At 46.6% G+C, this 27,450-nt stretch overlaps 2 protein-coding genes across 2 annotated transcripts in view; one reads left to right on the top strand and one right to left on the bottom strand.

Moving 5' to 3' along the window:
• Positions 1-11,937, bottom strand: part of XKR6 (XK related 6) — a 206,338-nt gene extending 194,401 nt beyond the window's left edge. The window contains exons 1-2 of the mRNA XM_042465977.1: positions 11,885-11,937; positions 11,078-11,794 (exon numbers count right to left, since the gene is read on the bottom strand). Of these exons, the coding sequence (XP_042321911.1) occupies positions 11,078-11,794; positions 11,885-11,937 (770 nt within the window). The remainder of the gene's footprint in view (positions 1-11,077; positions 11,795-11,884) is intronic.
• Positions 1-27,450, top strand: part of C1H8orf74 (chromosome 1 C8orf74 homolog) — a 601,672-nt gene that overhangs the window by 464,797 nt on the left and 109,425 nt on the right. The window lies entirely within an intron of this gene.

The raw sequence follows: 27,450 nt of genomic DNA on the forward strand, positions 1-27,450 counted from the left end.
ATAATAATAATAATAATAATAATAATAATAATAATAATAATAATAATAATCAATGTTCCTCTTATCCACCTCTCCTTGAGGCTCGTGGAGGACCACAACATAGATTAAAAAACAATATATAACTAACCATTTAGAATATAAGTTAAAACATATAAACGTAAGGTTAAAATGACCATAACACATTAAAATTATACAGAATAAAACACACCAATTTAAAATTCATAGTTCAATATTGACTGGGTAGACCTGCTGGATGAAATAAGTCTTTAATTCAATTTTAAATTCGGACAGCATATTCAGCTGTTGAACCTCTTCTGGCAGGTCATTCCACATTCGGGGGGGGGGGGGGGGGCTGATGAAAAAGTCCTCTGGCTGACAATTGCCAATCTAGTCCTGGCTGACAGGAGTAAATGTCCTCCAGAGGACCTGAGTGTACAGGGCAGATTATACAGGAGGAGGTGATCCTGTAGGTAAGCAGGCAAATGCCCCCCCCCCCCCCCCCCCTAACACCCAACAGTTCTATAAGAGAAAAGAGATCTGTTTGGTTGGCAAAATTGGGGCACACGGAGGATGGCCCTTTTGGCCCTCTCCCACCAGCAAGTGAGGCTGCAACAATCAGAAAAAGGTTTTTTGTGGGTTTTTCGGGCTATGTGGCCATGTTTTAGAAATTTTCCTATTTTCTATTTTCGGGAGTAGGAGAAAACAAGTTTGCTCCCTCCTCAATATGCCATCCCTTCAAATATTTAAACATGATTATCATGTCACCTCTCAGCCTTCTCTTCTCCAGGCTGAACATACCCAGCTTTCTAAGCTGCTCCTCATAGGGCCTTATGGTTTCCAAACCTTTCGCTATTTTGGTCGATCTACTCTGAACATGCTCCAGCTTGTCAATACCCTTCTTGACTTGTGGTGACCAGAACACAGTTCAGTCAGTTTTATTCTACATAAACTGCCATAGCACCAACACCAGGAATTTAGGGATCTGTAGTTTGGTGAACTCACTCACTTCCATGCCAGCATTCTCTGAAGATGCCAAGCACAGAAGCTGGCAAAACGTCAGGAATAAACTCTTCCAGAACATGGCAACATAGTCCAAAAAACTTCTTGACAGTAAAAACTGTTCAACAGTGGAAGATGCTGCTTCAGAGGGTAGTGAAGTATCTTTCTTTGGAGATTTTTAAATAGAGGTTGGGTGGCCATCTGTCAGGAGTGTTTTCATTGTGTACTCCTGCATGGCAGAATGAGGTTAGACTGGATGGCCCTTTGGTTATCTTCCAGCTCTAGGATTCTGTGATTTAATTTAAAAAATATTACAACTGAAAGAATACTATATTTTAAAGAGAGATGTCCCTGATATTCCCTGCATCACCAGTTTAACTTTATTTTCTTGAAGTATTACTGCAATACCTTCAGCCTCATTCATTCATTCACTCTCTACATTACTTGTCAGTTTCATTTCAAGTTTAGAAAATATCTGATTTATTCATTGAACATTTTATTACTGATTTCAGTACAACAGCCCAGATAACTATAGATCAGTGTAGATACATACAGTATATCATGTGGAAATACTTCCATGAAAAAAATATAGCATTAAAACAAATTCTGCCCAAAAATATCTATTTTCGAAAGTTTTCAGTTGAAAGTTTCCAGAAGATTTTCTGATGTTCTATTTTTTTTTCCATAGGAAATCACCCATCCCATAAGTCTGAGTGCACACACAGTTCTGGCTTTGGAACGGAAGATGCCACTTTAGGAGTTTTGAACAGGCAGTGAAGGACTAATAGCAACAGGTACCCATCCCAATATACAGTCGTCCCTCCATATTCATGGGCTTCTGCATCCATGGATTCTACCACTCATGGCTTGAAAATATTTACACACACACACACACACACACACATATATATATTCAAAAAGCAAGCCTTGATCATGCCATTTTATAATAGAGACACCATTTTACTATACCATTCCATATAATGGGACTTGAGCATACATCGATTTTGGTATCCACAGGGAGTCCTGGAACCAATCCCCAGCAGATATGAAGGGCCCACTGTTCTTAAAGCAAATAATAGAATCATTGAATCATTGAATTGTAGAGTTGGAAGAGACCGCAAGGGCCATCCAGTCCAACCCTCTGCCATGCAGGAAATCACAATCAAAGCATCCCTGACAGATAGCCATCCAGCCTCTGTTTGAAGACCTCTAAGGAAGGAGACTCTACTACACTCCGAGGGAGTTTATTCCACTGTCCAACAGCCCTTACTGTCAGGAAGTTCCTCCTAATGTTGAGGTGGAATCTCTTTTCCTGGAGCTTGCATCCATTGCTCTAGGTCCTAGTCTCTGGAGCAGCAGAAAACAAGCTTGCTTCCTCCACAACCGATTCTAACCACTTTCCCCCATTGCTGGGAGAATTCTGCAGTGGTAGAATAAATAGCCTGAATTCTATTTGTTAGTCCCAATGGTGGATCAACACATAAACAAATCACTTTGACTCAATGGATCTATTCTAGGTGGGTCTAAACACTACAATTCAGGCTGTAGTCTTAACATTTCTTGAGGACATCTGGTTGGAAAAGATCAGCCAGACTTGAGACCACCTGTCCACAAAGTTCCTAGGACACATGACTCGACCCTTCCCCTCCAATCCTTTTCTTCAAGCAGGGATTCAGAAGTAATGTCATTAAGGGCAACAAGAAATGGAAAGTAAGCAATGAAGAAACAGCAAATTTGCCAGAAAGACAGAAAGGAGACTCCATTTCCAAAACGGTGGCTGGTCAAGTCGAATACTTTGGCTATAATACGGTTAGAGAGCTTTGCTTGCAAAAGATTCCAAGTTTGCTCTTTGTGACCTTCATGTAAGGGATGGGAAAGGATTTTAGAATCCCTAGAGAGATGCTATTGGTTATAATTAGGCAAGACTGAACTAGGAAGGACATCATGGTCTGATCCAGCAAAAGGCAACATCAGATGTTGCTCTCAGAGCTTGGAAAAGTGACTTGGGGAGAGGGAGTTACAGTTTCCAGAATCTCCAATGGCCATGCTGGCTGGGGATCTTGGATTGGGATAAAGGGAGCAGTAGTCTCCCTTTAAAAAGTCACTTTCCCAAGGTCTTGTTCTTACCTATGGCAGGGTAGTGTATTAGTGTCATGCTTTGGGATTGAGGGATTGTGCATATACAGTGGCTCAGGTTTCCTTGCAAAGTCTTCCTGCTGGTCAGTAGGTTCAAAATGAGCTCTTTGCCCTTCTGGAGCCTGTAGGAGGGGAGGAAGCAGAGACCAACCAACTTGAAGAAAGAGATGGAGACCTAGTCCTGCGCAACTATGTCTTTGAGGATCACAAAACAAACAAACACAATCACAGGGGCAGTAGGAACTCAATAGCCCAGGATTTGCTCCCCAGTTGGTCACCTACATTTGGGGCTCAAAGAGATCCCAAGAAACTGGACACATCCAGCAGACTCACCACCAGCAGAACATGAGAATATGTCACATCAGACCAATGGCATAGATCCTGTTCATACTCTGGCCAAACAAGGGCCTCCAGCTAATCTACTGTTGGACAGTGGAATATGTTTCCTTGCAGTATGTGGTGGAGTCTCCTTCTTTGGAGTTTTTTAAACAGAGATTGGATGGCCATCTTTCACAGGGAGTGTTTTGATTGTGTATTCCTGAATGGCAGAATGGAGTTGGACTGGATGACTCTCGGGGTGTCTTCCAACTGTATTCTATTCTATTCTATTCTATTCTATTCTATTCCACCAGCGGGACAAGCTGATATAAAAAGGCCTTAATGAGGGATGCAATACATAGTTTGCCTGACTAGTATGCATGGGCCAAACCTCTATGAAACCATAAAGCCCTATGAGGAGTGGCTTGGGGAGTTGGGTATGTTTAATCTGGAGAAGAGAAGGTGAAGAGGGGACATGATAGCCATGTTTAAATATTTGAAGGGAAGTAATATTGAGGATGGAGCAAGCTTGTTTTCTGCTGCTCCAGAGACCAGGACACAGAGCAATGGATTCAAGCAACGGAAAAAGGTATTCCACCTAAACATTAGGGAGAACTTCTTGACAGTAATTGCTGTTCGACAGTAGAATATGCTGCCTTGGACAATGGTAGAGTCTCCTACTTTGAAGATTTTCCAACAGAAGATGGATGGCCATCTATCAGGAGCGCTTTGATTGTGTCTTCCTGCATGGCAGAATGGAGTAGGACTGGATTTCCCTTGTGGGCTCTTCCAGCTCTGTGATTCTATGAGCTTATCTAATCTCCTTTGAAAGGTATCTAAGCTGGCAGCCACCACCACATCACGTGACAGTAAATCCCACAACCTATAAAAGCACTTAATTTAACCTGGGAAGCACCAAGATTGTTGTTCATCCTAGACATGCCTGGAATGTGCTATCCATCCATACAGGACCTCTTAATTCCTTTTGGATGATGACACTTGGGGGTGTGCCAGAGCTTTGTAAGGTAGAGGTCCAGTTTGCCTAGTCAGAAGGAGGTGAATTATAAAGGCCCCCGTACTTCTCACAAGGCTTGCCCAAATGCAACCAGAGCTTGGAAAAGTTAAATTTGGGACAACATCTCCCAGAATCTGGCTGGGAGATTCTGGAAGCTGTGATCAAAATAAATAATTTTTCTAATCTCTGCCAAATATATGTATATGCAATTGACTAAACTTGGCGGAAAGAGCACTTCCTGGTGAAGAACTGAATACATTTAGAAAACTTTCATTTTTCATCCGGAACAGCTAAAAAAGCAACTAACCTCAGCAGCGATACATTGACTAATTGCACTGTCTAGGGTAGGCTGCTAAAGGGAGAAATTCTGCAAGAAGGCAGTTCGGCAACTAGCTGGTTCCCATTCTCTCTCCAACAAATCCTTCTGAATACAGATGCTTCATCAGTCCAACATGGAAAAAAGTTAACTCCTACCAACATCAGCTTAAAAGATTGCCCTTGTTCATTAGTTCCACCACAGCTTCCCGGAATAATTCAAATAACAGACAGCAATAGAAGAAACATTAATGACACCCTCTGCTCCAAATATACAAAATGCCACACTCAAAAGGTTGACATTAGAGGGTACCTCTAAGCATTCCTTCGACAGATCCTACTACTGTCTGTAGTGCCAAAGAGAGACCCCTGTTAAAACCCGTCATGAAAGATTCATCATACTTCCATTCTGAACTAAAATCCCCCATTCCAGATTGCAAAGTCTGGAGAAAGCCTTTCTCAGTAGGTCCCACTTGTTTGCAATGAATATTCAGAGCCTCAGAGATGAGCAAAGATTAGATTAGTCCACAGCTCTCTTCCATCTCCTTGCAAGCTGCAGTCCTGTTTTCCGAATCCAATCATGCGCGCCTTCCAGTCCTCCATCAAAAATCTCCCTGTGTCACCATTTGTGCTCATGTGCCACAGCTTTTTGGTGGGGTGGGGAGAGGATGGAGGCGTCACATAAATCAGCCCCCAGGAAAATACATCGCAGCCACAAACTTTCATAGCTGCCAAGGGAAACCCATCCATTGTCTGACATGTTCATGTCCGTACCAACAGCTGCCTTGGCATATGTGGTTGGTACACAGGAACATCAGAGGAGGAGGAGGGAAAGAGAAGAGAAACCATCTGGGCATGAAGCCCTCTTTCACGTAGTACAAGCAGCACAGACATCTCTCTGAAAAACCTTGCCTTGCATGCAATGCGCACATCATGTTCTGCTAACATGTGTCGGCGGTGGGGGGGATATCCACTTTGCATAAAGAGATGCAGATGGAGGAAAGCAAAAAATATATTTGCTTGTAGTGGCTGATTTCACCACTGTTATTTCCTGGGTTGCAGTTTCATACAGGCTATACACACACTCACAGAGCTCTAGATTTTGACTGTGCAGTCTCCATTTTTTCTTGAATGCTTCCCCCCTCCTCCCCTGTCAGCAGCACTATTACCGAACCGGCTTCTCCCCACCCTCTCTGAGAGGTTGCCTCCATTTTAAATCGGTTCAAAGCAAACATCCAGAGTATTCCACAGGAGCAGTCTTAATTCTTCCTCCGTTTATCTATTTCCCATCAAGCCATCCTTTGACCTCCTTTTTCCACAATCTATTCTAACCTATTTGAAATCCAACTTTGCTCTCCTTAGTTTTAAAATTGCTGGTTTTTTTTTAAATGAAAGCAATAATTAAGAGAAAATGTTTCTTGAAACCCCCCCCTTTCATTTCTTCGCCCCTTTCTTCCTTTCCTTTCCTTTCTTTTACTCTTTCCCCCCACCCTCCACATATCATTTTATGAAAACAGTCTCAACATTTTCATGTTTCTTATTTCAGAAAGAGGGAGAGGGAGGGAGAGACCTGGGGTTTCCTAACCCATACATTTTTCAAACTTTATTCCATTCTCCCCTTGGTTCATCTTATGCATGTCTAGGAGTACTCCCCACCTCCAATCCACCCACAACCCTGCTGTCTCTACAGTCCTTTAAAGTGGGGGAGGGCTGTAATTCATTTGTAATATTCTCAATAACCTCCCCTTCTTTCTCCTTTTTTTGCAAAATCCCAGGGGTCTGTATATGCGTGCATCGTGCATTCATGTGTGTGCATGCATTCACAGTTCTTGAAAGGGTAGGCACTAAGTAGGCCTGGATGCCTTCCCGCCACTGTCTCCCTCCATCTTCTGCCTGCAATGGTTTTCCTCTCTTATAGCAAAGGTCTCTCCAGGACACCCTCTGCATCTTTTCCCACAGTTCCTCTCTAAAAAGGTAGGCTTTTGAGCTGCTCAAGAGCTCCCTCTCTGCCCAGCTTGGGCACAGCCTAGTTCTTCATTATTACTCTACCTTCACGTAGCTAAACCATGTGGGTGGACTGGGGAAGGGGGGGGTGAAGGAGGACAGAGGGGGAAACTAGATCCACGTTTGCAAACCCTCCAGACGATTCATACATGATACTCATCCTATGGACCGCGGGGAGGAGGGATGATGAGGCAATGTCTTAGGATCATGATGGATCTGTCGTCTTTGTGGTTTGTCCAAAGGTAGGGGCTGATCCTACAGCTCCCAACCACCACCACTGCTCTGAGCACCCAAATGAATACTGGCTGGAATCCTATTGGATTATGCCCAGCTAGAACAGACTTACTGACTCAGTGGCTGGATCAACATATAATTAAAAGCTGTAGATTCAATGGGTCTGTTCTAGTTTGGAGTATCAATATGATAGGCCCTACAGTACTTCCTATTTCTTCCCTGTCATTGGAGATGCCTCCACCATTATGTACTAGAGAAAGAATCAAAAGAATTCAACGGGCCATGTATTCTTCACTCTGATCCAAGATGTATCTTATTTCTCTACTGCAGAGATTTTGAAGGTATGTTCTCTCAAAGCATTTCATCCTACTGCCTTATCCCCAAGCCTCAGATGATGAAAGATGCCCAGATCCTCAGCTATTTGAAGTGGGCTAACTCTCCTGTTCAACTAGAGGCCCTAGGCACAAGTACAAGACATCTCCCATCAACTTTATGGTTAGTAGCATCCAGCATTGGGTTCTGGGATGTTACAGGACCTCCGCTCCCAAAGGCCCCATCCAGGAAGGCCATGGGTGCATGTCTTTGGGAACTGCAGCCCAACAAACATCCAGGAATCTACAGTTTGGGAACTGTTGAATCCCTAGTGAGCCCCTTCTCTCTTTCAATTTCTTTATTGCTGAGCAGTTGGAGATTCCCATTGTGGGGATAGTGTGATCCAATATGGGATTTAGCCTGAAATTTAAAGGGGCTATGGGTGTGTGTGTGTGTGTGTGTGTGTGTGATTTCAGCACCCTGGACAGCTCCTGTAAAGTTCAAACTAAAATTCGTAATGAATACCCCTTAACACAGAAACCATCAACAGCTATGGCCCTTGAGCACCCAGATTGGACCAGAATAACCCCTCTCCTTGGCGCACAGGCTTAAGGCCTACTTTTCTGACAGGCTGTCTCTTATGGGATGACGCCAAGGTTTTAGGGGCCTGAGCGAGAAAACTCTTGGCCTACCTAGGGGCACAGCATTGCTTTCCCATCTGAAACATCTCAACTGTACCCCTGCCTTCTGGAAAGTGAGCTTTGATGTCTTCTTAGTATGGGAAGCTGGAGTGGTGGTGGTTAGGACCAGGGTGGGATCAGATCCTTCTGGTCTGAGATATGTTGTAAGAGTGATCTCCTTCCTGCTGAATCCAGTTGCACTAGATGCAGTGAGCAGCTTAGGAAGGGATTCTTCTCACATGGAGATGCAGCCATCTTCCTTCCTGGAGATCACCTTAATCGGGCCTTCCTTCTTCCTTCGAGTGTGTGCCCAAGGAGCATTTGTGGGATGAAAAAATCTGTGTGTATGAGTAACCCTACATACTCTCCACTTCTCCAAAGGAAATTTTCAGACTAGCCCTCCTTGCTTTCTGGCCACAAACCTAAAAGACTTGATTTTTCTCCTTTGATGGTGGGGGATTGCCCCCAAACATCCTACACCATTCCAGGGGGCAGACGCTTAAGAATAAGAACATGGAGCCAACATTTCCTTACTGTTGGTTTTGGGAAAGTGGGGTGCCCTCTTCATCAAACACAACACACACCCTTCATCACTCCAGTACTGTACATCCATTAACTCTTTCAGGAGGTTAATGGGATGAGGGAGGCCCTGCCTCTAGTCTAAATCTCCTCCTACTTGTCTTCTTACAATATCACCTCCTTCAGCCTTGTTAACCCAGAAGCCCCAAGAGCAAAGGGATTCTGGGAAAGCAGGGAAGATTTCAGAAACCAGGGTCTTCTTCTCTGATTCTCCTCCTCTTTAAGGAAATGGAGGAGGACCACCCTTCCCTACCCCCTGATTCATGGGTGATTTCCCCATGCCTTCCTCATACAAGGGGATTTATATACCCTTGCTATGAGAGCTGGAAGGGGCCACCCCCTTGTCTCTATACCTGCCAGTTGAAGGGGTGGCTTGATCCCCTTCATGGCAGCTCCCCCCCCTCAAGTGTGTGTGTGTGTGTGTGAGAGAGAGAGAGAGAGAGAGAGACAAAGCCTTCACAGTCATCCTTCTGTTGCCTGTGACGTGGGCAAAGATGGAGGGGGTAGAGACATTAGGCCTCCAGACCCCCTCTCTCTGTCTCCCATGGGCTGACACTTAAAGCAGGGGGGGGCTGGCTTTCTTCCTCTGTCCCCCTCAATTTTGGGGGTCCTCCATATCTCTCCTTCTCTATAGTCCCTGTGGGTTAAGATGGGGTGAGATGACCCTTCACTGTCTACCTCTCCGCAATCTTTATTTTTGGGGGGGGGGTGCGGAGAGATCACAATCCTTCCTCCCCTCCTCAGTCTCAATCTTAGTCTCTCAGAGGCTGAGATTTTTTTGGGGGGGGATGTTGGGTACCCTCAAACTGAGGAGGCAATCTCTCTCTCTCTCTCTCTCTCTCTCCAGGGCTGAGATTTTAGTGTTTCTCTCTGTGTGAAGGGTCTTGGGCCTTAGCCCTCTCCCTCAATTTCGGGGGGGGGGGGTTCCTTCCTCTCCCCCACTATTCCTTTCTCTCCATTTTCTAAGATTTGAGGTATTAGGCCATTCTTCCCTGCAGTATTTTTTGGGGGAGCATTCCTATCTCTCCCCCCCAATCTCTCTGTCTCTCTCAAGGGCTAAGATGGGGGGAGGCACGTTGGGGCCTATGTCCTCTTTCTCCCCCTTTTTGAGAGGAGGCTTACCCCTTGAAGAAGAGGGGGGATTGCTTAACCCTGCTACTTGGGGGGCAACAGAAGGTGATGGTCTGACATCCCTCCCTGGCTTAAATTTAAGGGGGGATGTTAGACCATCACCTTGTATTAACCCCCCCAGTGGAGGTTTGGAGTAATTCCCCCCTTCCTCCTTCTCCCCAATCTTCCCCCCTTCTGTATTTTGGGGGTGGCCAAGTCCCCCTTCCCCAATATTTCTCTCTCTTTCTGGCAGGCTGAAATCTAAGCAGGGCCTTGGGTCTTGGCCTCCTGGTGCTTCCCCATATTTGGGGGCTCCCCTCCCTCTGTTTTGGGGTGCCCACCTTCTGGCTCCTCTTCAGTATTTGAGGTGGTCAGGTGCCCCTCCATCTCCCCAATCTCCTTCTCTGGGGCTGAAATGTAAGCAGGGCCTTGGGCCTTGGCCTAGTGGTGTCCCCCCCATACTTTTGAAGGCCCCCATTTCTCCATCTGGGGGTGTTGACCTTCTGGTTCCCCTTCAATATTTGAGGGGGTCAGGTTCTCTCCTGAATATTTCTCTCTCTTTCTAGCATGCAGAAATTTAAGCAGGCTCTTCGGCCTGGGCCTTCTCCCTCACATTTTTGGGATCCTCCTCCCTCTGTCACTTTCTGCCTCCTCTACAGTATTTGTAGGGGTCAGCTCCCCTCTTCCCCCAATCTCTCTCTCTCTGGGGCTGAAATTTAAGCAGGTTCTGGGACTGGGTCTTATCCCCTATATATATTTGGGGGGGGGTCCCTTCTCTCTCCATCTTGGGGTTTTTGCCTTCTGGTGCTTGTTTAGATCAGGTCCTCCTTCTCCCCAATCCCTCTCTCTCAGGACTGAAATTTAGGCAGGTCTTAGGCCTGGACCTTCTGTCTCCCTCTCATACTGTTTTGGAGGGGGCTCTCTCCATTTGGGGGGGGGTCACCTTCTGGCTCTCCTTCAATATTCAAAGGTGGTCAGCCTCCCTCCCCCCCCCCCATCTCTCCCTCTCCCACTTCCTAGCAAGATGAAATGGAAGCAGGCTCTTGGGCCTGGGCCTTCTCCCAATATTTTGGGGGGTAACTTCTTTCTCCATCTGGGGGTGTTCACCTTCTGGTGCTCCTTTACACTGGGGGGGGGGCCCGTCTTCCTCTTTCCCCAATCCCTCTCTCTCTGGGGATGAAATTTAAGCAGGGTTTGGGCCTGGGTCTTCTCCCCCATATTTTCTCTCTTCATCTTGGGCTATTTGTCTTCTGGTGCTCCCTCATCTCTCCAATCCCTCTTTCTCTGGGTCTGAAATGGAAGCAGGTTCTGGGCCCCCTTCTTCTCCTTCTTTGGGGGTGTCTCCCTCCCTCTCCCTCTCCCCGAGGAGGCCTACCTCCAGACCTGTCCCATCTGGAGCAGGTGGATGACGGACTGCCAGATCCAGACGGAGAGGCGGCAGAGGCGCTGGGCCGAAGGGGCCGGGGCTCCGGCGGCCCTGCTCCTGGCGGAGGCGGCGGAGCCCATCATGGGGGGCCCTCGGCTGGTCAGGCCCTGGACGGCCCCCAGCCCTCCGCCGGTGTAGTCCTGGACGAACCATCGGAAGCTGAGGATCTGGACCAGGACGGAGGGCAGCAGGACGAAGGCCAGGGTGAGGCCGCACCAGAGGTAGTCCCGGCGGGCGTAGTGGTCGAGGGCCAGCCAGAGGTCGGTGCCCACGTCGCCCAGCAGCACCAGCAGCGCCAGCACGATCCAGAGGCAGTCCAGCCAGGGCCGGGCGGCGGCGGAGGAGGAGGCCCCGGGGCCGGAGGGCAAGGAGGAGCCCGGCTGCAGCCCCGCCGCCGCCGAGGGCTCCCCGGGCGGCGCCAGCGGAGCGGAGGGCCCTTGGCGGCCCCGGGCCCGGCCCAGCAGGCTCCGCAGGCAGGCGCTCCGGCAGCCCCAGTAGCAGGAGGAGGTGTTGCAGCAGTGGCAGATGTGCATGGAGCTGCTGCCGCCGGCCTCCTCCTCCTCCTCCTCTTCCGACGACGGCGCCCCGGCCCCCAGGCAGCCGCCGCCGCTTCCAGCGCGCCCTCCGCCGCCGCCGCCGCCGCCTCCTCGCAGGGCCCCGGCGGCCGAGGAGGAGGAGCAGGAGTGGGGATGGTGGGGGTGGTGGCGATGGGGATGATGGGGGTGGTGGTGGGGAGCCGGGAGGCGGCGGGGAGGGTCGTCCAGGTTGTGCAGCTGCGAGAAGCCGCTCCCGTCCGACTTGGCCGCCATCCCGGCCCCCGCCGCATCCCGCGCCCCCCTCCTCCTCCTCCCTCCCTCCTCCCCTTCCCTCCTTCTCTCCTTCCTCCCTTCCTTTCCTCCCGGCCCCGCTCCGGCCGCAGGGCTCGGGATCCCCTCCGCCGCCGCCGCCGCACCCCCTCCCTCCCTCCCTTCCTTCCTCCCCCTCCGCTTCCGGGCCAGGAGAGGAAGGGAGGCGCTAAGGACCCGGACCAGACCCCCATCCCTCCTCCCTCCCTCCCTCCCTCTTGGCCCCCTTCCTCTAGACCTCCATTCGCATCCTGCCCTCCTCCTCCTCTAGCCTCCCCTCCGCATCCTTCCCTCCTCTAGTCCTCCCTCTGCATCCCTTTCTCCTTCCCTCCTTCTCTAGCCTTCCGTCCGCATCCTTCCCTCTTTCCGATTTCCTTCCTCCTTCCCCCTTTCTAGCCCGCCCTCCGCATCTCTGCTTCTTTCCCTCCCTCCTTCCCCTTCTCTAGCCCTCCCTTTGCATCTCTCCTTCCTTCTCTTTGCTCCTTCCCTCCCTCCTTCCCTCCTTCTCTAGCCACTCCCTCCACCTCTCTTCCTCCCTCTTTCCCTCCTTCCCTCCCTTTCCCCTCTCCTCCAGCCCTCCCTCCCTCCTCGCCTTTCCCTCCCTCTCTTTCCCTCCTTCCCTTCTTCTTTCCCCTGCTCTAGCCTTCCCTCCACATCCCTCCTTCTGTCCCTTCCTTTTCCTTCTTCTCTAGCCCTCGCTCCCTCTGCATCTCTCCCTCCTTCTCTTGGCTCTTTCTTCCCTCCTTCCTTCCTTCCCTCCTTCGCTAGCCCTTCCTGGGCCTCTTCCTTCCCTTCCCTCCAAGCGGGGAGCCCGAGTGCCGACGCGGGAGAAGGAACCTGGGGGGGGGGGGGGGGGGGGGAGGGGGGGGGGGGGGGGGAAGGGAGGCCCCCCCCCCCCCCCCCCCCGGGCCCCCCCCCCCCCCCCCCCCCCCGGGGGGGCGCCCGGGGGCGGACGGGGGAGAAGGAACGGGGGGGGGGGGGGAGGAGAGAGAAGGGAGGAGGGGGAGGAACAGGAAGACCCCCCGCCCCGCCCCACACGTCCCACGCCGCCTCCGCCGCCGCCAGAGCGCCTGGCATTGAGGGAGGGAGGGAGGGACGCAGGGGAGAAACGGGGGGGGAGACACCCTCTGCCTCCTGGCTGGCTTGAACCGGATCGACCTGGACTCCTCCTCCTCCTCTCCCCCCCCCCCCACGCCTTGGTCCAGTATCTTTGACTCAACAGCCTCTATCTCCCACCCCCGCCGCCGCCGCCGCCACTCCATCATCTCTCCTGGCTTTCCTTCCTTCCCGGGTACCACCTGCCCAGAATGCCCACAAAGCTAGCAAAAGGACTCAGTCCAGAAAACCTTGAAACCCGGGTACCACTTGCTCAGGATACCCCTCAAAGCTGGCAAGGGAGCTCAGCCTTGAAAACCTTTCCCTCTCCTCTAGCCCCCTGAGCCCCCTTGCCAGCTTTGGGTGGCATCCTGGGCAAGTGGTACCCAGGAAGGAAAGCAAGGAGAGATGATGGAGGAAAGGATGGAGTGGGGAGGGGGGGGGGATAGAAGCTGTTGAGTCAAAGATGCACATACCTAAGCAAACCCCCCTCCCTAGGCCTGGCAGCTGGGAGATTTGCTGCAAAGGTGAAGGTTTGATGGCCTGCAACCCATCCCCACCACCACCGCCGCCTCCCCTACCAAGGGCTGCAAGGTTCCCTTCCGAAAGGACCCCACATGCCCCATTTCAACCTTTGCATCAAATGCATGGAGTGATGCTGTTGCAGAGTGCCTGGAATCCCCCCCCCCGCTTCTCTATCTCTCTCCCACACAATGCACAAACCAGGACTTTGTCAAAGCCTGACACTCTGCAGTAGAAGTGAAGTCGGGCTAGATCTCTAGCTCTAGGGTTCACTTGAAAATCATTATATATGTGTATATGTGTGAGTGTGTGTGTGTGTTGATACCATAGACAGATTGATAGCTGTTTTGAGCCTTCATTTCCAACCTATGGGCACCCTAAGGTGGGCCTATCGAACCCTGGCCTCCAGAATCATAGGAAATATATAGACCCAGATAGGAAAAATTGGGATTTTCTGTAACTGCAGTTGCAAAGGCTGGAGTTTTCTTGGTAAGATTTTCTCAGAGGAGGTTTGTCATCGCCTTCCCTTGAAGCTGAGAGCATGTGACTTGCTCAGGGTCACCCAGTGGGTTTTATGGCCGAACTGGGAATTGAACTCTGGTGTTGTAGGAAATATATAGGCCTAGATATATGCATCCACTTTGGGGATCTTCTGCAACTCCTGTTGCAAAGACAAAATGGATTCCTCCCCGCTATTGCTGGCCTTCCTCATATACACAGACTCTGTCCCACCTCCGAAACCCCCCCCACACACACACACAACTAACTAGTTTCCCTAACTACCCTGAAGATCTCTAGGTCAGGCCTGGAGAGCTGGGAAACTGCCAGGGAATACCAGGCACTGTGCATGGCCATTTGCTACTCAAAGTGGAGGTCCCTGAACTGCTTCCAGTCCTTGAGCCAAAGGCCACAGGTCTTTAGCCAGTTTCCAGGCAAGAAAGAAACACCTGAAACCAATGGGCACAAATATGGTGCTAGTCCCTGATGCATTAGTTAAAAAAATGCTGATTTCCCCCATATCAGAGAGCCTGAGAAGTACTGCCATGCAGTGGGTCCCAAATTTTGGTCCTCCAGACATTCTGGACTTCAGCTCCCAGAATTCCTGACTGTTGGCCAGGTTGACTAGGGCTTCTGGGAAATGAAGTCCAATACCCCTGGAGGATCAAAGTCTGAGAAGCACTAGACCAGTGATCCCCAAACTCTGGTCCTCCAGGTGTTTTGGACTTCAACTTCCAGAAGCTTCAGCCAACTTGGTCAATGGTCTGGGATTCTGGGAAGTGATGTCCACAACACCTGAAAGGCCAGAGTTTGGGATTCACTGCACTAGACTATACTCTGAAGCAATGGCAAACTACTTTTGGTTTTCCGTGCCTAGGAAAACCCAATGAAATTGCCATGAATCCAAATCCTTCTTGAAGGCACATACTTTACCTCTATCTTATCTACATACCTATTTAGAGCCAGCATGATGTAGTGGGTTGAGTGTTGGACTATGGACAAGACAAATGTCTCAGCCTCAAGGGAGGACAATGGCAAAACGCCCTTGGAGCAAATCTTGCCAAGAAAACTTCATGATAGGGTCACTTTATGGCTGCTTTAAGTTGGAAATGACTAGAAGGCACACAACAACAACAAATATATTTCACACACACACACACATCTTTCTCTGTCACACACACACACACACACACACACACATGCTTCACTTCCAAAACAACCCACTATAAGGGATGATAAACCTAATTCAGGATTTTTTGGGGTTGAATATTAAAGGGTTTCCCCAGACACCTGAACTTAGCCTCCAAGTAGGTTCAGCACCCTGGACAGTGCTTTTAAAGGCATGCTTGTGCTTTTCAGGCTATCATCTTCAGGCTGCCTAAACTGCCAGTTATATTTCCCCCTCAGTGTGATAGGGACCAGCACTATTTTTGTGCCCACCAACTACAGTTGTTTCTTTCTTTCCTGGAAACATACCAAGGAGTGGTAGTCCATGGCTCAGGGGCTGGTTCTGCCCCCGGGATCATCACTTAGAGCAGCACTGAGCTATCCTAGTTTATCGGTATGTGTTTTGGGATTTCATTCACTTCATTCCCCAGTGGAGAGACAAAGGGATCCCCCCCTGCCACCTTTCACATTTATACATACTCTTTCCTGCCTCCAAAACACACCCCATTTCTAACTAAATCTAACACCCAGCATTCCTCACCACTAGTGTCTCAAAATATTTCGTAGCTCAAAGTTGTGAAAACCCACCCTGGCTCCTTCTCCGTTCCCAACACACCCATTTTCTTGCATTTTTGGCCTTCTTAATTCAGGGTGTTTTTGGGTGGGATGGAGTGGGGAGAAGAATTTTTCTAGGGATTACCAGGGGTGTCTGATAGCCCCCATGTCAATGAGGTGGTGAATTTGATCCAGGTTTTAGGTGGAACCTCAAAGGATTTACCCATAGATCTGAAACCTATCTTCCAAGTAAATTCAGGACCTTGTATAGCTATCCAAAACCTGGAAGGAAATTCTCCTCTCCACTGACATGAAAACCAGTGACTGCCAAAATCCACCAGCCAGCTGGCTTGAGAACTCTTGGAGTTGTAGTCCAAGAGAAGGAGCTTTTCTCAAGTTCTGGCTAGGATACCATTAGCCATTTGTCACCCAGCAGCCTGATCACCACACCAATGACACTCAGAACAAGTCTGTTGTCATGGGTCTCCTGTATTCTTCCACCCACCTGCCCCAATCTATATAGACCACTTAGGACATATGGGTCCAAGCTTAAGCCCCCCCCCCCTTTTTTTTTTCCAGGAAAGTTAAATTCCTAATATTATTGGGCAGGAGGAAGAGCCCTGACTTTTGAGCCAAAAATAATTTTTATTTCCAGACTCAAGCTAAGTGTGAGTTGACATTGTGTTGCAGCAGCTAAACAAGCCAATATGATCCTAGGCTGCATCAATAGAAGTGTAATATCTAGATCATGGGTTATCTAGGTTATAGACTGGCCTGCCAGAGGAGATCCAGTATATTACTAATCTTGACTGCTTTAAAAAAGCAGTCAAGACAGATCTCTTCCGACAGGCCTTCTCAGATTAATGACTCAGTCACCTCCCATTGACTACCCTGTTTGCTTTGTTTTAATAATTTTAATTGTATTATTTATTATAGTTATTGTTATTAATTTTGGGTTTATGGTGGAAGGATGGGGGCCCCCAAACTCTGGAACGACCTGCCGGATGAGATCCGTCAGATAACATCATTAGACAGCTTTAAAAAAGTGGTCAAGACGGATCTCTTCCGGCAGGCCTTTCCAGATTAACCATCCCGACCCAGGTTCCCTGATTCCCTCATTCCTCCTGTGGCCCCATCTTAGTGATGGTTGAGGATCAACAGAGGGACATCAGGGTTTTTAGTTTTTAATTGTTGTTTTTATGCTTTGATATTGTGTTTTAATATGTTATACTGTTTAATATCGTCTTAAGGGGGGAGGGATAAAGTGGTTTTAATTGTTATATTTTATATTTTACTGTTGTTAACCGCCCGGATTGGTTTGCCATAGGGCGGTATACAAATAATAATAATAATAATAATAATAATAATAATTATTATTATTATTATTATTGGAGATTTTATTGTATTGTATTTATATTTTAATGTTGTAAGCCACCTTGATCTCATTGGAGAGGCAGAATATAAATAAATTTTATCATCATCATCATCATCATCATCATCATCATCATCATCATCATCATCGGAAATAATAGTGTTGCTTTATTTGCTTTGGTCAGACCTCATCTGGAATACTGTGACCATGAATTCAAGCTACAGGAAAAGAGATTCCACCGAAACCTTAGAACTACATGATAGTAAGGTTTGTCCAGTGGTGGGAAATGCTGCTCCACACGGTGTTGGAGTTTGCTTCTGAATGGTACTGTACTGAATGGTGTCTCCAAACTGGGTTCAGCACTTTGTATATCACCCTTTCAGGTTTTTAGAGAACCTGGATTCGATTCACTGTCCACTGACATGAGAGCTACCAACTACCAGTGAAAATGAGTAGAGGAGAGAATGGAGAGACAATTTGGAGGCATTGAAAGTACATAATAGGCCCAGTTGCCTCCTTAGGATGTATGCAGGGTACTTTGTTGTCAACTTTCTGGCAAATGTGTTGACCATAAAACCAAATCCAAAGTTCACATTTTGGTTAGGTTGGCCTAATAAAGGTATCAGAACAATGTGTACTTTGGATTTTGGCTAAAGATGCATTGTTTCTTACCTTAGATCAAGAGTGGGCAAAATCTGGCACGCAGACCTCATGTAGCTCCCAATCCTTTAAAATACCCTGTATTGGATTCCCAGGGCCAAATACCTTGCCTTCAATCTCTTAAAATATCTTGTAAGGGCTCAGGAAGGCCCCAAAATATGTCCCCATGTCCCATAAAGGGCATTTGGGAGCATTTTTGGAGTGGTTTTTTTTTTTTTATCTTATGGGATTTGGTGCAGGGTGCAACCCTTCAAAATCTCCATAGGGTTAATGTGGTCCTCTAGACTTTCATAGTTTTTCATGCCCACTATAATGATATTCTCACCTCCATTTAACACAGCACCAAACAGCCTAGCCACTTCAAAAAGTACCCCTACACCCCATGTATTGCATAGGTAAATCACATGTTTAAGTTCTCTTACACATGTTGTTGTGCCATGGACATATTCAATTCATGGTTACATCAGTGGAGTTCCACCAATGGAGCCATTTCACATCCGATTCCTGGTCCTGGCTAGAGGAGAAACACTGAATCAATGGGGTTTAGCCATATGCTGTCTCTTCAACAGTTAAATCAACGGGTCTACTCTGGCTGGCCTAACCAACAGGATTCCAGCCATGCAAGTACATCTTCTTGGCTGTTAAATAACTCTTTGCCAGCTGTACTACTTGATCCACTGAGATTGAAGTAACAGCCACTGTGCATTCCATATAGCACAAGAAGACAATAAACTGGCATGCTGATAGATACACAGTCCATTGCATGGCACTGATGTTCAGAAGAAGGGTGGTGTAGCACAGTGTGTGTGTGTAACTATGCGAGTGTTGACTGAAACCTTGCAAGCATGGTGTGGGTTCTCTGCTAGACAGTTCAGAACAGGAGCCTAGGCAGCAAATGAGTCTTCAGCACCATGGAGAGAGGTCAAGTGCTGGCTGGCATCCATATGCAGGCTAAACCCTTGCAAAGGCAACCTAAAGTTCATCTGCAGTGTGGAAATAATGCAGTTTGACACCAATTAACTGCCATGGGTCCATGGTGCAGAATCCTGGGATTTGTAGTCCTATGAGGCACCAGCACCTTTCTGGCAGAGGAGGGAGGCTAAAGACTTTGTAAAAGCAGAGCTTTCAAGAATCCATAGGATGGAACTACAGCACCCCAACCCACCAGATTCAGCCAGAAGAGTCATTTTATCCAAGAGCAATTTGGGGTGTGTGTTGTTTTTTTATAGGGCTCACCCCTGATTCCTAAGGTCCATCTTTTCAACTGCAGTAAGTAACACTGAGAGTGCAAAAGGCCTAACATTTGGCTGGAGCATGCTAGGGAAAGAGGCATATTGAGAAATGGCTGTGAAGTCTGTGTATCTCTTCTGCAGCTGCTAAAGTGAAGTGGCAGGGAAGGGTAAAGCAACGAGGACAGATTCAGGGGAAGAAAAATCTGTAGTTGATATTCCAACCTGTGCTGGCATCATTCCTCTTCTGGCCTTCCCATAATCTGAATCCACTCTTTCTGACACTCTCTACAGCCCTACATTCCATCACTCTACAACAGCTCTTCTAGGAATCTTGGCTGTGAAAAGAATACACATCTCCAGGTACCCTAGAGAAGAACAAGTTTTATTTGGCAAAAGGTTTGGCACAACATTTCAGGGATTCTGAGCCCACTTTGTTGGATGTAATTCACGAAAGCTGATGCCACAGAAAAGATGTGATGTGGTTCCCAATTGACAAAGGGGTCAGACAAGGCTGCATCCTCTCACCCTATTATTATTATTATTATTATTATTATTATTATTATTATTATTAACCTTTATTTATGAAGCGCTGTAAATTTACACAGCGTTGTACATGCAATCTTTTTAGTTAGACGGTTCCCTGCCCTTGGGCTTACAATCTAAAAAGACATGACACAGAAGGAGAAGGGAGTGGTGGAGGGAAAGGGTAAGAGGTCCAGCAGTTCCTCTCTACCTCCGAGGCCTATTTGTTCAACTTGTTGCAGAACATATTATATGAAAAGCAGGCTTGGACACAGAAGAAGGAGGAGTGAAAATAAGAGGAAGGAATATCAACAATATAAGATACGCAGACGACACCATACTACTAGCCAAAAACTTCACAGACTTCAAACAACTACTAAGGAAGATCATGGAGGAAAGTGCAAAGGCAGGCTTATTGTCGAGCATCAAGAAAACGAAAATAATGACCGCTTACAATTTACACAGATTCAACCTAGACAATGAGGAAATAGAAATAGTAAAAGAATTTTCATATCTGGGATCTAACATTGATCAGAGTGGGGACTGCAGTCAAGAAATCCTAAAAAGACTAAGAATGGGGAAGGCAGCTATGAGAGAACTAGAAAATAGCTTAAAATGTAAAGACATACAACTGAGCACAAAAGTTAGAATCATACATGATACAAGCCATTGTATTCCCTATTACCATGTATGGATGTGAGAGCTGGGCAGTTTAGAAAGCGGATAGGAAGACAATTAATTCATTTGAGATGTGGGCCTGGAGAAGAGTGCTGAGATTACCATGGACAGCCAAGAAGTGAAACAAATGGATCCTAGAGCAAATTAAGTAGGATATATCCCTGGAAGCCAAGATGACTAGACTGAGGCTGTTGTATGCTGGCCACATCATGAGGAGGCATGACTCACTGGAAAAAACAATAATGCTAAGAAAGGTAGAGGGAAGCAGAAAGAGAGGAAGGCCACATGCTAGATGGATGGACTTTATTAAGGAGGTCATCGGTATGAAATTGCAGAACCTGAGCAGAGCAGTGGAGCATAGGGAGTCTTGGAGATGTCTCATCTGCAGGGTTGCCATGGGTCGAGATCAACTCGAGATGGATAACAACAAACAAAGTCCCTTTCTAACCTTTTCTTCAAAAAACTAAGGTGGCTGTCCCTACCCCACCATTGTGCAGAAAGTGCAGCTGAAATCTTACACCATGTTTACATAGTGTAAATTCACACTTCAGTAGTTAAGTGGTACATGTGCGATACCACCTTGCTGCTGAATACAAATACTGTGCAACAATTGAAGCATAGAATAATAGTTCTGGTAGAGACCACAAGGATGTTCTCCAACCCCCTCCATGCAGGAAGACGCCAGCAAAGCACTCCCAACAGATGGCCATCCAGCCTCTTTTGAAGAAACTCCAAAGAAGGAGACCCCACAGTATTCCGAGGCAGTGTCTTCCACTGTCCAACAACAATTACCATCAGGAAATTCTTCCTAATGCTGAGGAGGAATCTCTTTTCCTATAGTTTGAATTCATTACTCTGTGTCAATCTCTGGAGCAGCAGAAAACAAGCTTGCTCCATCCTCAATATGACACCCCTTCAAAGATTTAAACATGGCTATCATATCATTCCTTAACTTTCTCTTCTCCAGGCTAAACATACCCTTCTCCCTAAGTTGCTCCTCATAGAAAATGGTTTTCAGAACTTCCACCATTTTGGTGCCCTCCTCTGGGCATGGTACAGCTTGCCAACATCTTCCTTGAATTGTGTTGCCCAGAACCCACATATCTGTGGATGTGCTTACTGTTTCTACAGCCACAGTGACTCAGGTGGTACATTGAAGGCATGGCTGAGAAATTATGCACCATTCAACAGTGTCCAACTCCATGTGCAATAGTTACACTTGCAGAACTCTGAATTGAGTACAAATGTGACACCATGGCCAAAAAGGTACAGCCTTTTTATAGCATAACAGAATCAATATGCATGTAAAATAGCAAAAGAATCTCAGCCATTTTTTCATCACATTTATCTCAATGTCTTGAAGAGGAGTGGGAATGATGCACCTCAAGGGATTATTGGACTGCAACTCCCAGCATTCCTGGGTTATGCACATGTGTTATCAGAGGCTGCTAATGCTTAAGAATATAAAACCACACTGATGGGTTGGATCAATGGCCTCTTCGGTCATCATTTTGCTTATACATTTGCCAGCCTTTGAAAAGGCCACACAAAGGAGATGTGAACAACATCAGCCTTCCATTCAAGAATGGGAATGATTTGGCCCTCCTGATGTTGTTGGACAACAACACCCAGCATCCACCATCACTTGGTTATGCTGGCAAGGGCTGATGTGGGTTGCTATACAGCAACATCTGGAGCAGTGCATGGTTCAACTTCCTATCTCTAGTCCAAAAGCTGGCTTTTGAAAAATTTCCCTTCACACAAAATAAAGACATTTGCTCTTCACTGCTGATTTTTCAATCTGGAAGTGTGCTTGTGGATATAGAATCATAGAATCATAGAGTTGGAAGAGACCACTAGGGCCATCCAGTCCAACCCCCTGCCATTCAGGAAATCCAAATCAAAGCATCCCTGACAGATGGCCATCCAGCCTCTGTTTAAAGACCTCCAAGGAAGGAGACTCTATCACCCTCCGAGGGAGTGCATTCCACTGTCGAACAGCCCTTACTGTCAGGAAGTTCCTCCTAATGTTCAGGTGGAATCTCTTTTCCTGTAGCTTGCATCCATTGTTCCGGGTCCTGTTCTCTGGAGCAGCAGAAAACAAGCTTGCTCCCTCCTCAATATGACATCCTTTCAAATATTTAAACAGGGCTATCATATCACCTCTTAACCTTCTTTTCTCCAGGCTAAACATCCCCAGCTCCCTAAGTCGTTCCTCATAGGGCATGGTTTCCAGACCTTTCACCATTTTTGTCGCCCTCCTTTGGACACGCTCCAGTTTCTCTGTGTCCTTTCTGAATTGTGGTGCCCAGAACTGGACACAATATTCCCGGTGGGGCCTGACCAGAGCAGAATACAGTGGCACTATTACTTCTCTTGATCTAGACACTATACTTCTATTGATGCAGCCTAAAATAGCATTGGCCTTTTTAGCTGCCGCATCACACTGTTCACTCATGTTCAACTTGTGGTCTGCTTGGACTCCTAGATCCCTTTCACACGTAGTTTCATTCAGCCAGGTGTCACCCATCCTATATCTGTGCATTTTATTTTTCCGCCCTAAGTGCAATACCTTACATTTCTCCGTGTTGAATTTCATTTTGTTAGCTTTGGCCCAGCTTTCTAGTCTATTCAGGTCATTTTGAATCTTGATCCTGTCCTCTGGGGTATTAGCTATTCCCCCTAATTTGGTGTCATCTGCAAATTTGATAAGTATGCTCCCAATTCTGTCATCCAGGTCATTGATAAAGATGTTGAATAGCACTGGGCCCAGGACAGAGCCCTGTTGGACCCCACTGGTCACTTCTCTCCAGGATGAAAAGGAGCCATTGTTGAGCACCCTTTGGGTTCGGCCAGTCAACCAATTACAGATCCATGTAACAGTTCCTTTGTCTAGCCCACATTTTACCATCATGTTTTACCCTTAAACCTGCTTTAAATACTGCTTCTCTGTTCCATATAGCTTGGGTCCAGGCTATTTGAAGGACTGTATCTTCCAACATGATGTAGTGATTCGAGCATTGGAACAGGACTCTGGAAACCAGGGTTCAAATCCCAACTCATCCTGTAAATTCACTGGGTGCCTTTGGGCAAGTCATACTCAGAGGGTGGAAATGGCAAACCCCGGCTGAAGAAACTTGGCAAGAAAACCCCATGATAGGGTAGTCTTATGGTTGCGATGTCAGAAATGACTTGAAGGCACACAACAACAAAGACATCTTCTTATATGAGAGGCAGCATGGTGTAGTGGTTTGAGTTTTGGGGTACGACTGGATATCAAGGTTCAAGCCCATACTCAAGCATGGAAACCTGCTTGCTGACCTTGGGCATGTCACACACTCTCAACCTCAGAAAACCTTATGACAGATTTGCCTTAGGTCACCATAAGTTGGAAACGACTTGAAGACACACATGCACACACAAACATCTCCCCATATGAGCTTACCCATGCTCTAAGATCTTTAAGAGAGGAATTTATCTCAGTCCCACTACTTTTCTTTTGGTGGCTGCTCCCAAGCTTTTGAATTCCCTCCTTAGAAAAGATAGTATGGTTCTTTGCTTTCCTTTGCCAACAAGTTATACTTTTCTAATTCCAACAGGCTTTTAGGATTTGACCGCAATGGGATTTTAACAATGTGCTGTTGTGTTAATTTTTATATTCTGTCTTTTAATGACTTTTTAAATTGTTTTAATTTTATAGATTTTTTTTTAAAAAAAATAACACACACACATGTTGGGGCCTAGACTGGCTGCTTGCACCCACTGGGGCATTATACATCTCCTGAGATACCAAATTGTAACAGGGGCATGTACACACACAAACATTTTTGTATTAAAAATATGTATATGTTATTTTTGTATGTTTTAATTTGGCACTGGTGTGCATATTTTCTAAGCTATCTTGAATCCCAGTATTGGGCAAAGGTCAGGATAGAAATGATTAAAATAAATAGTAAGTCATGTGCCTGGAAACATAGGAAAAAGCGAGTGTACTTCTCTAGAGAGAAAGAAAGGAATACGATGTAGTGGTTTGATTGTCAGACCACATCTCTGGAGACCAGGGTTCAGATCCCACCTCAGCCATGGAAACACCTTAGTTAACTTTGGGCACGTCATGTTTTCTCAGCCAAAGAGGACGCCAAAGGGAAATCCGCTCTGAGCAGATTTTGCTATTCAACATCAAGTAAGAAATGATGTGAAGACACACAACAGCAACAAAGAAGATAGGAGGAGCTAATGTGGTGTACTGGTTTAAGTGTTGCAATAGGACTCTGGAGAACATGGTTCATATTCTTCCTCAGACATGAAAACCCACTGCGGGATTTTGAGGAAGTCATTCTCAGCCTCAAAGGAAGGTAATGGAAAAACCCCTCTGAACAATAAATCTTGCCAGGAAATCCCAGTGGTAGGTTCACCTTAGGGACACTATAAGTCAGAAATGACTTATAAATAAATAAAATTATAAAACTTTAATTTATATCCCACTTTTTGTTTCCACAATCAAAGTGGTGTACAACCTTTAAAAAATACAATATATACAATCCCCCCCAAAAAAGGATTAAACAATTCCATCCATTAAAATTACAGATAAAAATCTAAAAACAATACTATAATAATAAAATAAAGGTGGGCAGAGTCTTAATTTGTATATGTCTGTGGGGGGAGCGTTACATGGCCGGGATCTATTCCGGGAAGGCCTGCCGGAAGAGATCTGTCTTGATAGCTTTCTTGAAGCTCTCAGGGTTGGCAATTTGATGGATCTCGTCCGGAACGCCATTCCATAAAGTGGGAGCGATTGCAGAAAAAGTCCTCTGGGAGGTCGCTGTCATTGTCAATCTGGTCTTTGTGGACTGCAACAAATTCCTCCCAGAGGATCTGAGGGTACGGGGCGGATTGTATGGAAGGAGGAGATCCCTTAAGACTTGAGGGCACACAACACAACAACAACAAATAAAAAAAAGGCAGAGTATGTGTAAGTGACAGAAGAAAGCAGGTGGATGCCATAGTAGACATGGTGGCACATACAGGCCAAAGAATATGGTGCATCAGTGGTCAGCATTGTCTGAGAGTTAGAGGCCTACATTGCCTGAGCCCACCAGCGATTCATCCTGCTGCTATGAAACTAAATGGCAGCAGTGGCCAGAACAACAACACTGTCATTCCTTTGCCTATAAGGTACACCAGGAGGACCGACATGATATAAAACAGAACTATGTTCTCGGAAGCTTTGTGGTGGCAATGGGATTAGTGGCAGGGGTGGTAATGGTGACAGGGCCCACAAAAATATTCTTTAAGCAAGTATAACAGCAACTTGGGCTGCTGCCACACTGCAGAATTAAAGCAGTTTGATACCACTTTAACTGCCGTCACTATGCTATGGAATCCTGGAATTTGTACTTTCCTGTGGCACCAGAGCTCTTTGACAGGGTTTTCCATGACATTCTTGTAAACAAGCTAGTGAAATGTGGGCTAGACAAGGTAACTGTTACATGGATTTGTAATTGGTTGACCAGCCGAAGCCAAAGGGTGCTCAGCAATGGCTCCTTTTCATCCTGGAGAGAAGTGACCAGTGGGGTCCCACAGGGCTCTGTCCTGGGCCCAGTGTTATTCAACATCTTTATCAATGACTTGGATGACAGAATTTGGGGGCATACTTATCAAATTTGCAGATGACACCAAACTAGGAGGAGTAGCAAATATTCCAGAGGACAGGATCAGAATTCAAAATGACCTGAATAGACTAAAAAGCTGGAACAAAGCTAACAAAATGAAATTCAACATGGAGAAATGTAAGGGCAGAAAAATGAAACGCAGAGATATAGGATAGGGGAAACCTGGCTGAATGAGACTATTTGTGAAAGGGATCTAGGAGTCCAAGTACACCACAAATTGAACATGAGTCAACAGTGCAATGTGGCAGCTAAAAAGGCCAATGCAATTTTAGGCTGCATCAATAAAAGTGTCTAGATCCAAGGAAGTAATAGTGCCGCTGTATTCTGCTTTGGTCAGGCACCACCTGGAATATTGTGTCCAGTTCTGGGCACCACAATTCAAAAAGCGTGTCCAAAGGAGAGCAACTAAAATGGTGAAGGGTGTGGAAACCACATCCTATGAGGAACGACTTAAGGAGCTGGGGATGTTTAGCCTGGGGAAGAAAAGGTTAAGAGGTGATATGACAGCCCTATTTAATTATTATAAAGGGATGTCATATTGAGGAGGGAGCAAGCTTATTTTCTGCTGCTCCAGAAAACAGGACTCGGAACAATGGATGCAAGCTCCAGGAAAAAAGATTCCAGCTCAACATTAGGAAGAACTTCCTGACAGTAAGGGCTGTTCGACAGTGGAACAAACTCTTTCCTTGGAGTGTCATGGAGTCTCCTTCCTTGGAGGTCTTTAAACAGAGGCAGGGGGTTGGACTGAATGGCCCTTGTGGTTTCTTCCAACTCTATTATTCTATGATTCTATGACAGTGAAGGCCATATATCTCACAAAACTATAAATCACAAAATTCCATAGGTTGGAACTATGGCAGTTACAGTGGTGTCAAACTGCACTAATTCTGCAGTGTAGATGCAGCCTTGGTGTCGTTCCCCACCCTAGTTTAATGGTAGAGGGCAAAATGTGCTGCCATTTTAGCTCTGCAGTCTCAGTTTCTTCCTCTCACCCAGCACAGATCGATCTCAGTCACAGAACCTCAGAGTTAGAAAGAACCACAAAGGCCATCTAGTTCAACCCTATGCCATGCAGGAAGACACATCTACCGTGCTCCTGAATGATGCCCATCCAACCTTTGTTTAAAGGCCCTCAAAGATGGAGAGTCCGGTATCCTTCAAGGCATGCTATTCCATCGTTGAATTGCTCTTACACTTAAAGAAGCTGTTCCTTATATTTAGATGGAATCTCTTTTCTTGTCTTTCAAATCCATTGGTTCTTATTGTAGTCCCTGAAGCAGCAGAAAACAAGCTGGCTCCATCTTCTAAATGACATGCCTTCAGGTAATTAAAGATAGCTGTCATGTCGCCTCTCAATCTTCTCTTCTCCAAGCTACACATATCCAACCCCCTAAGCTATCCCTTATAGGGCTGGGTTTCCAGATCTTTGATCATCTTGGTCACCTTCATCTGGGCACATTCCAGCTTGTCAATGTCCTTCCCAGAAATGAACACAGTTATTCCA

This window comes from Sceloporus undulatus, chromosome 1, assembly GCF_019175285.1.
Source record: "Sceloporus undulatus isolate JIND9_A2432 ecotype Alabama chromosome 1, SceUnd_v1.1, whole genome shotgun sequence".
NCBI classification, from domain to species: domain Eukaryota; kingdom Metazoa; phylum Chordata; class Lepidosauria; order Squamata; family Phrynosomatidae; genus Sceloporus; species Sceloporus undulatus.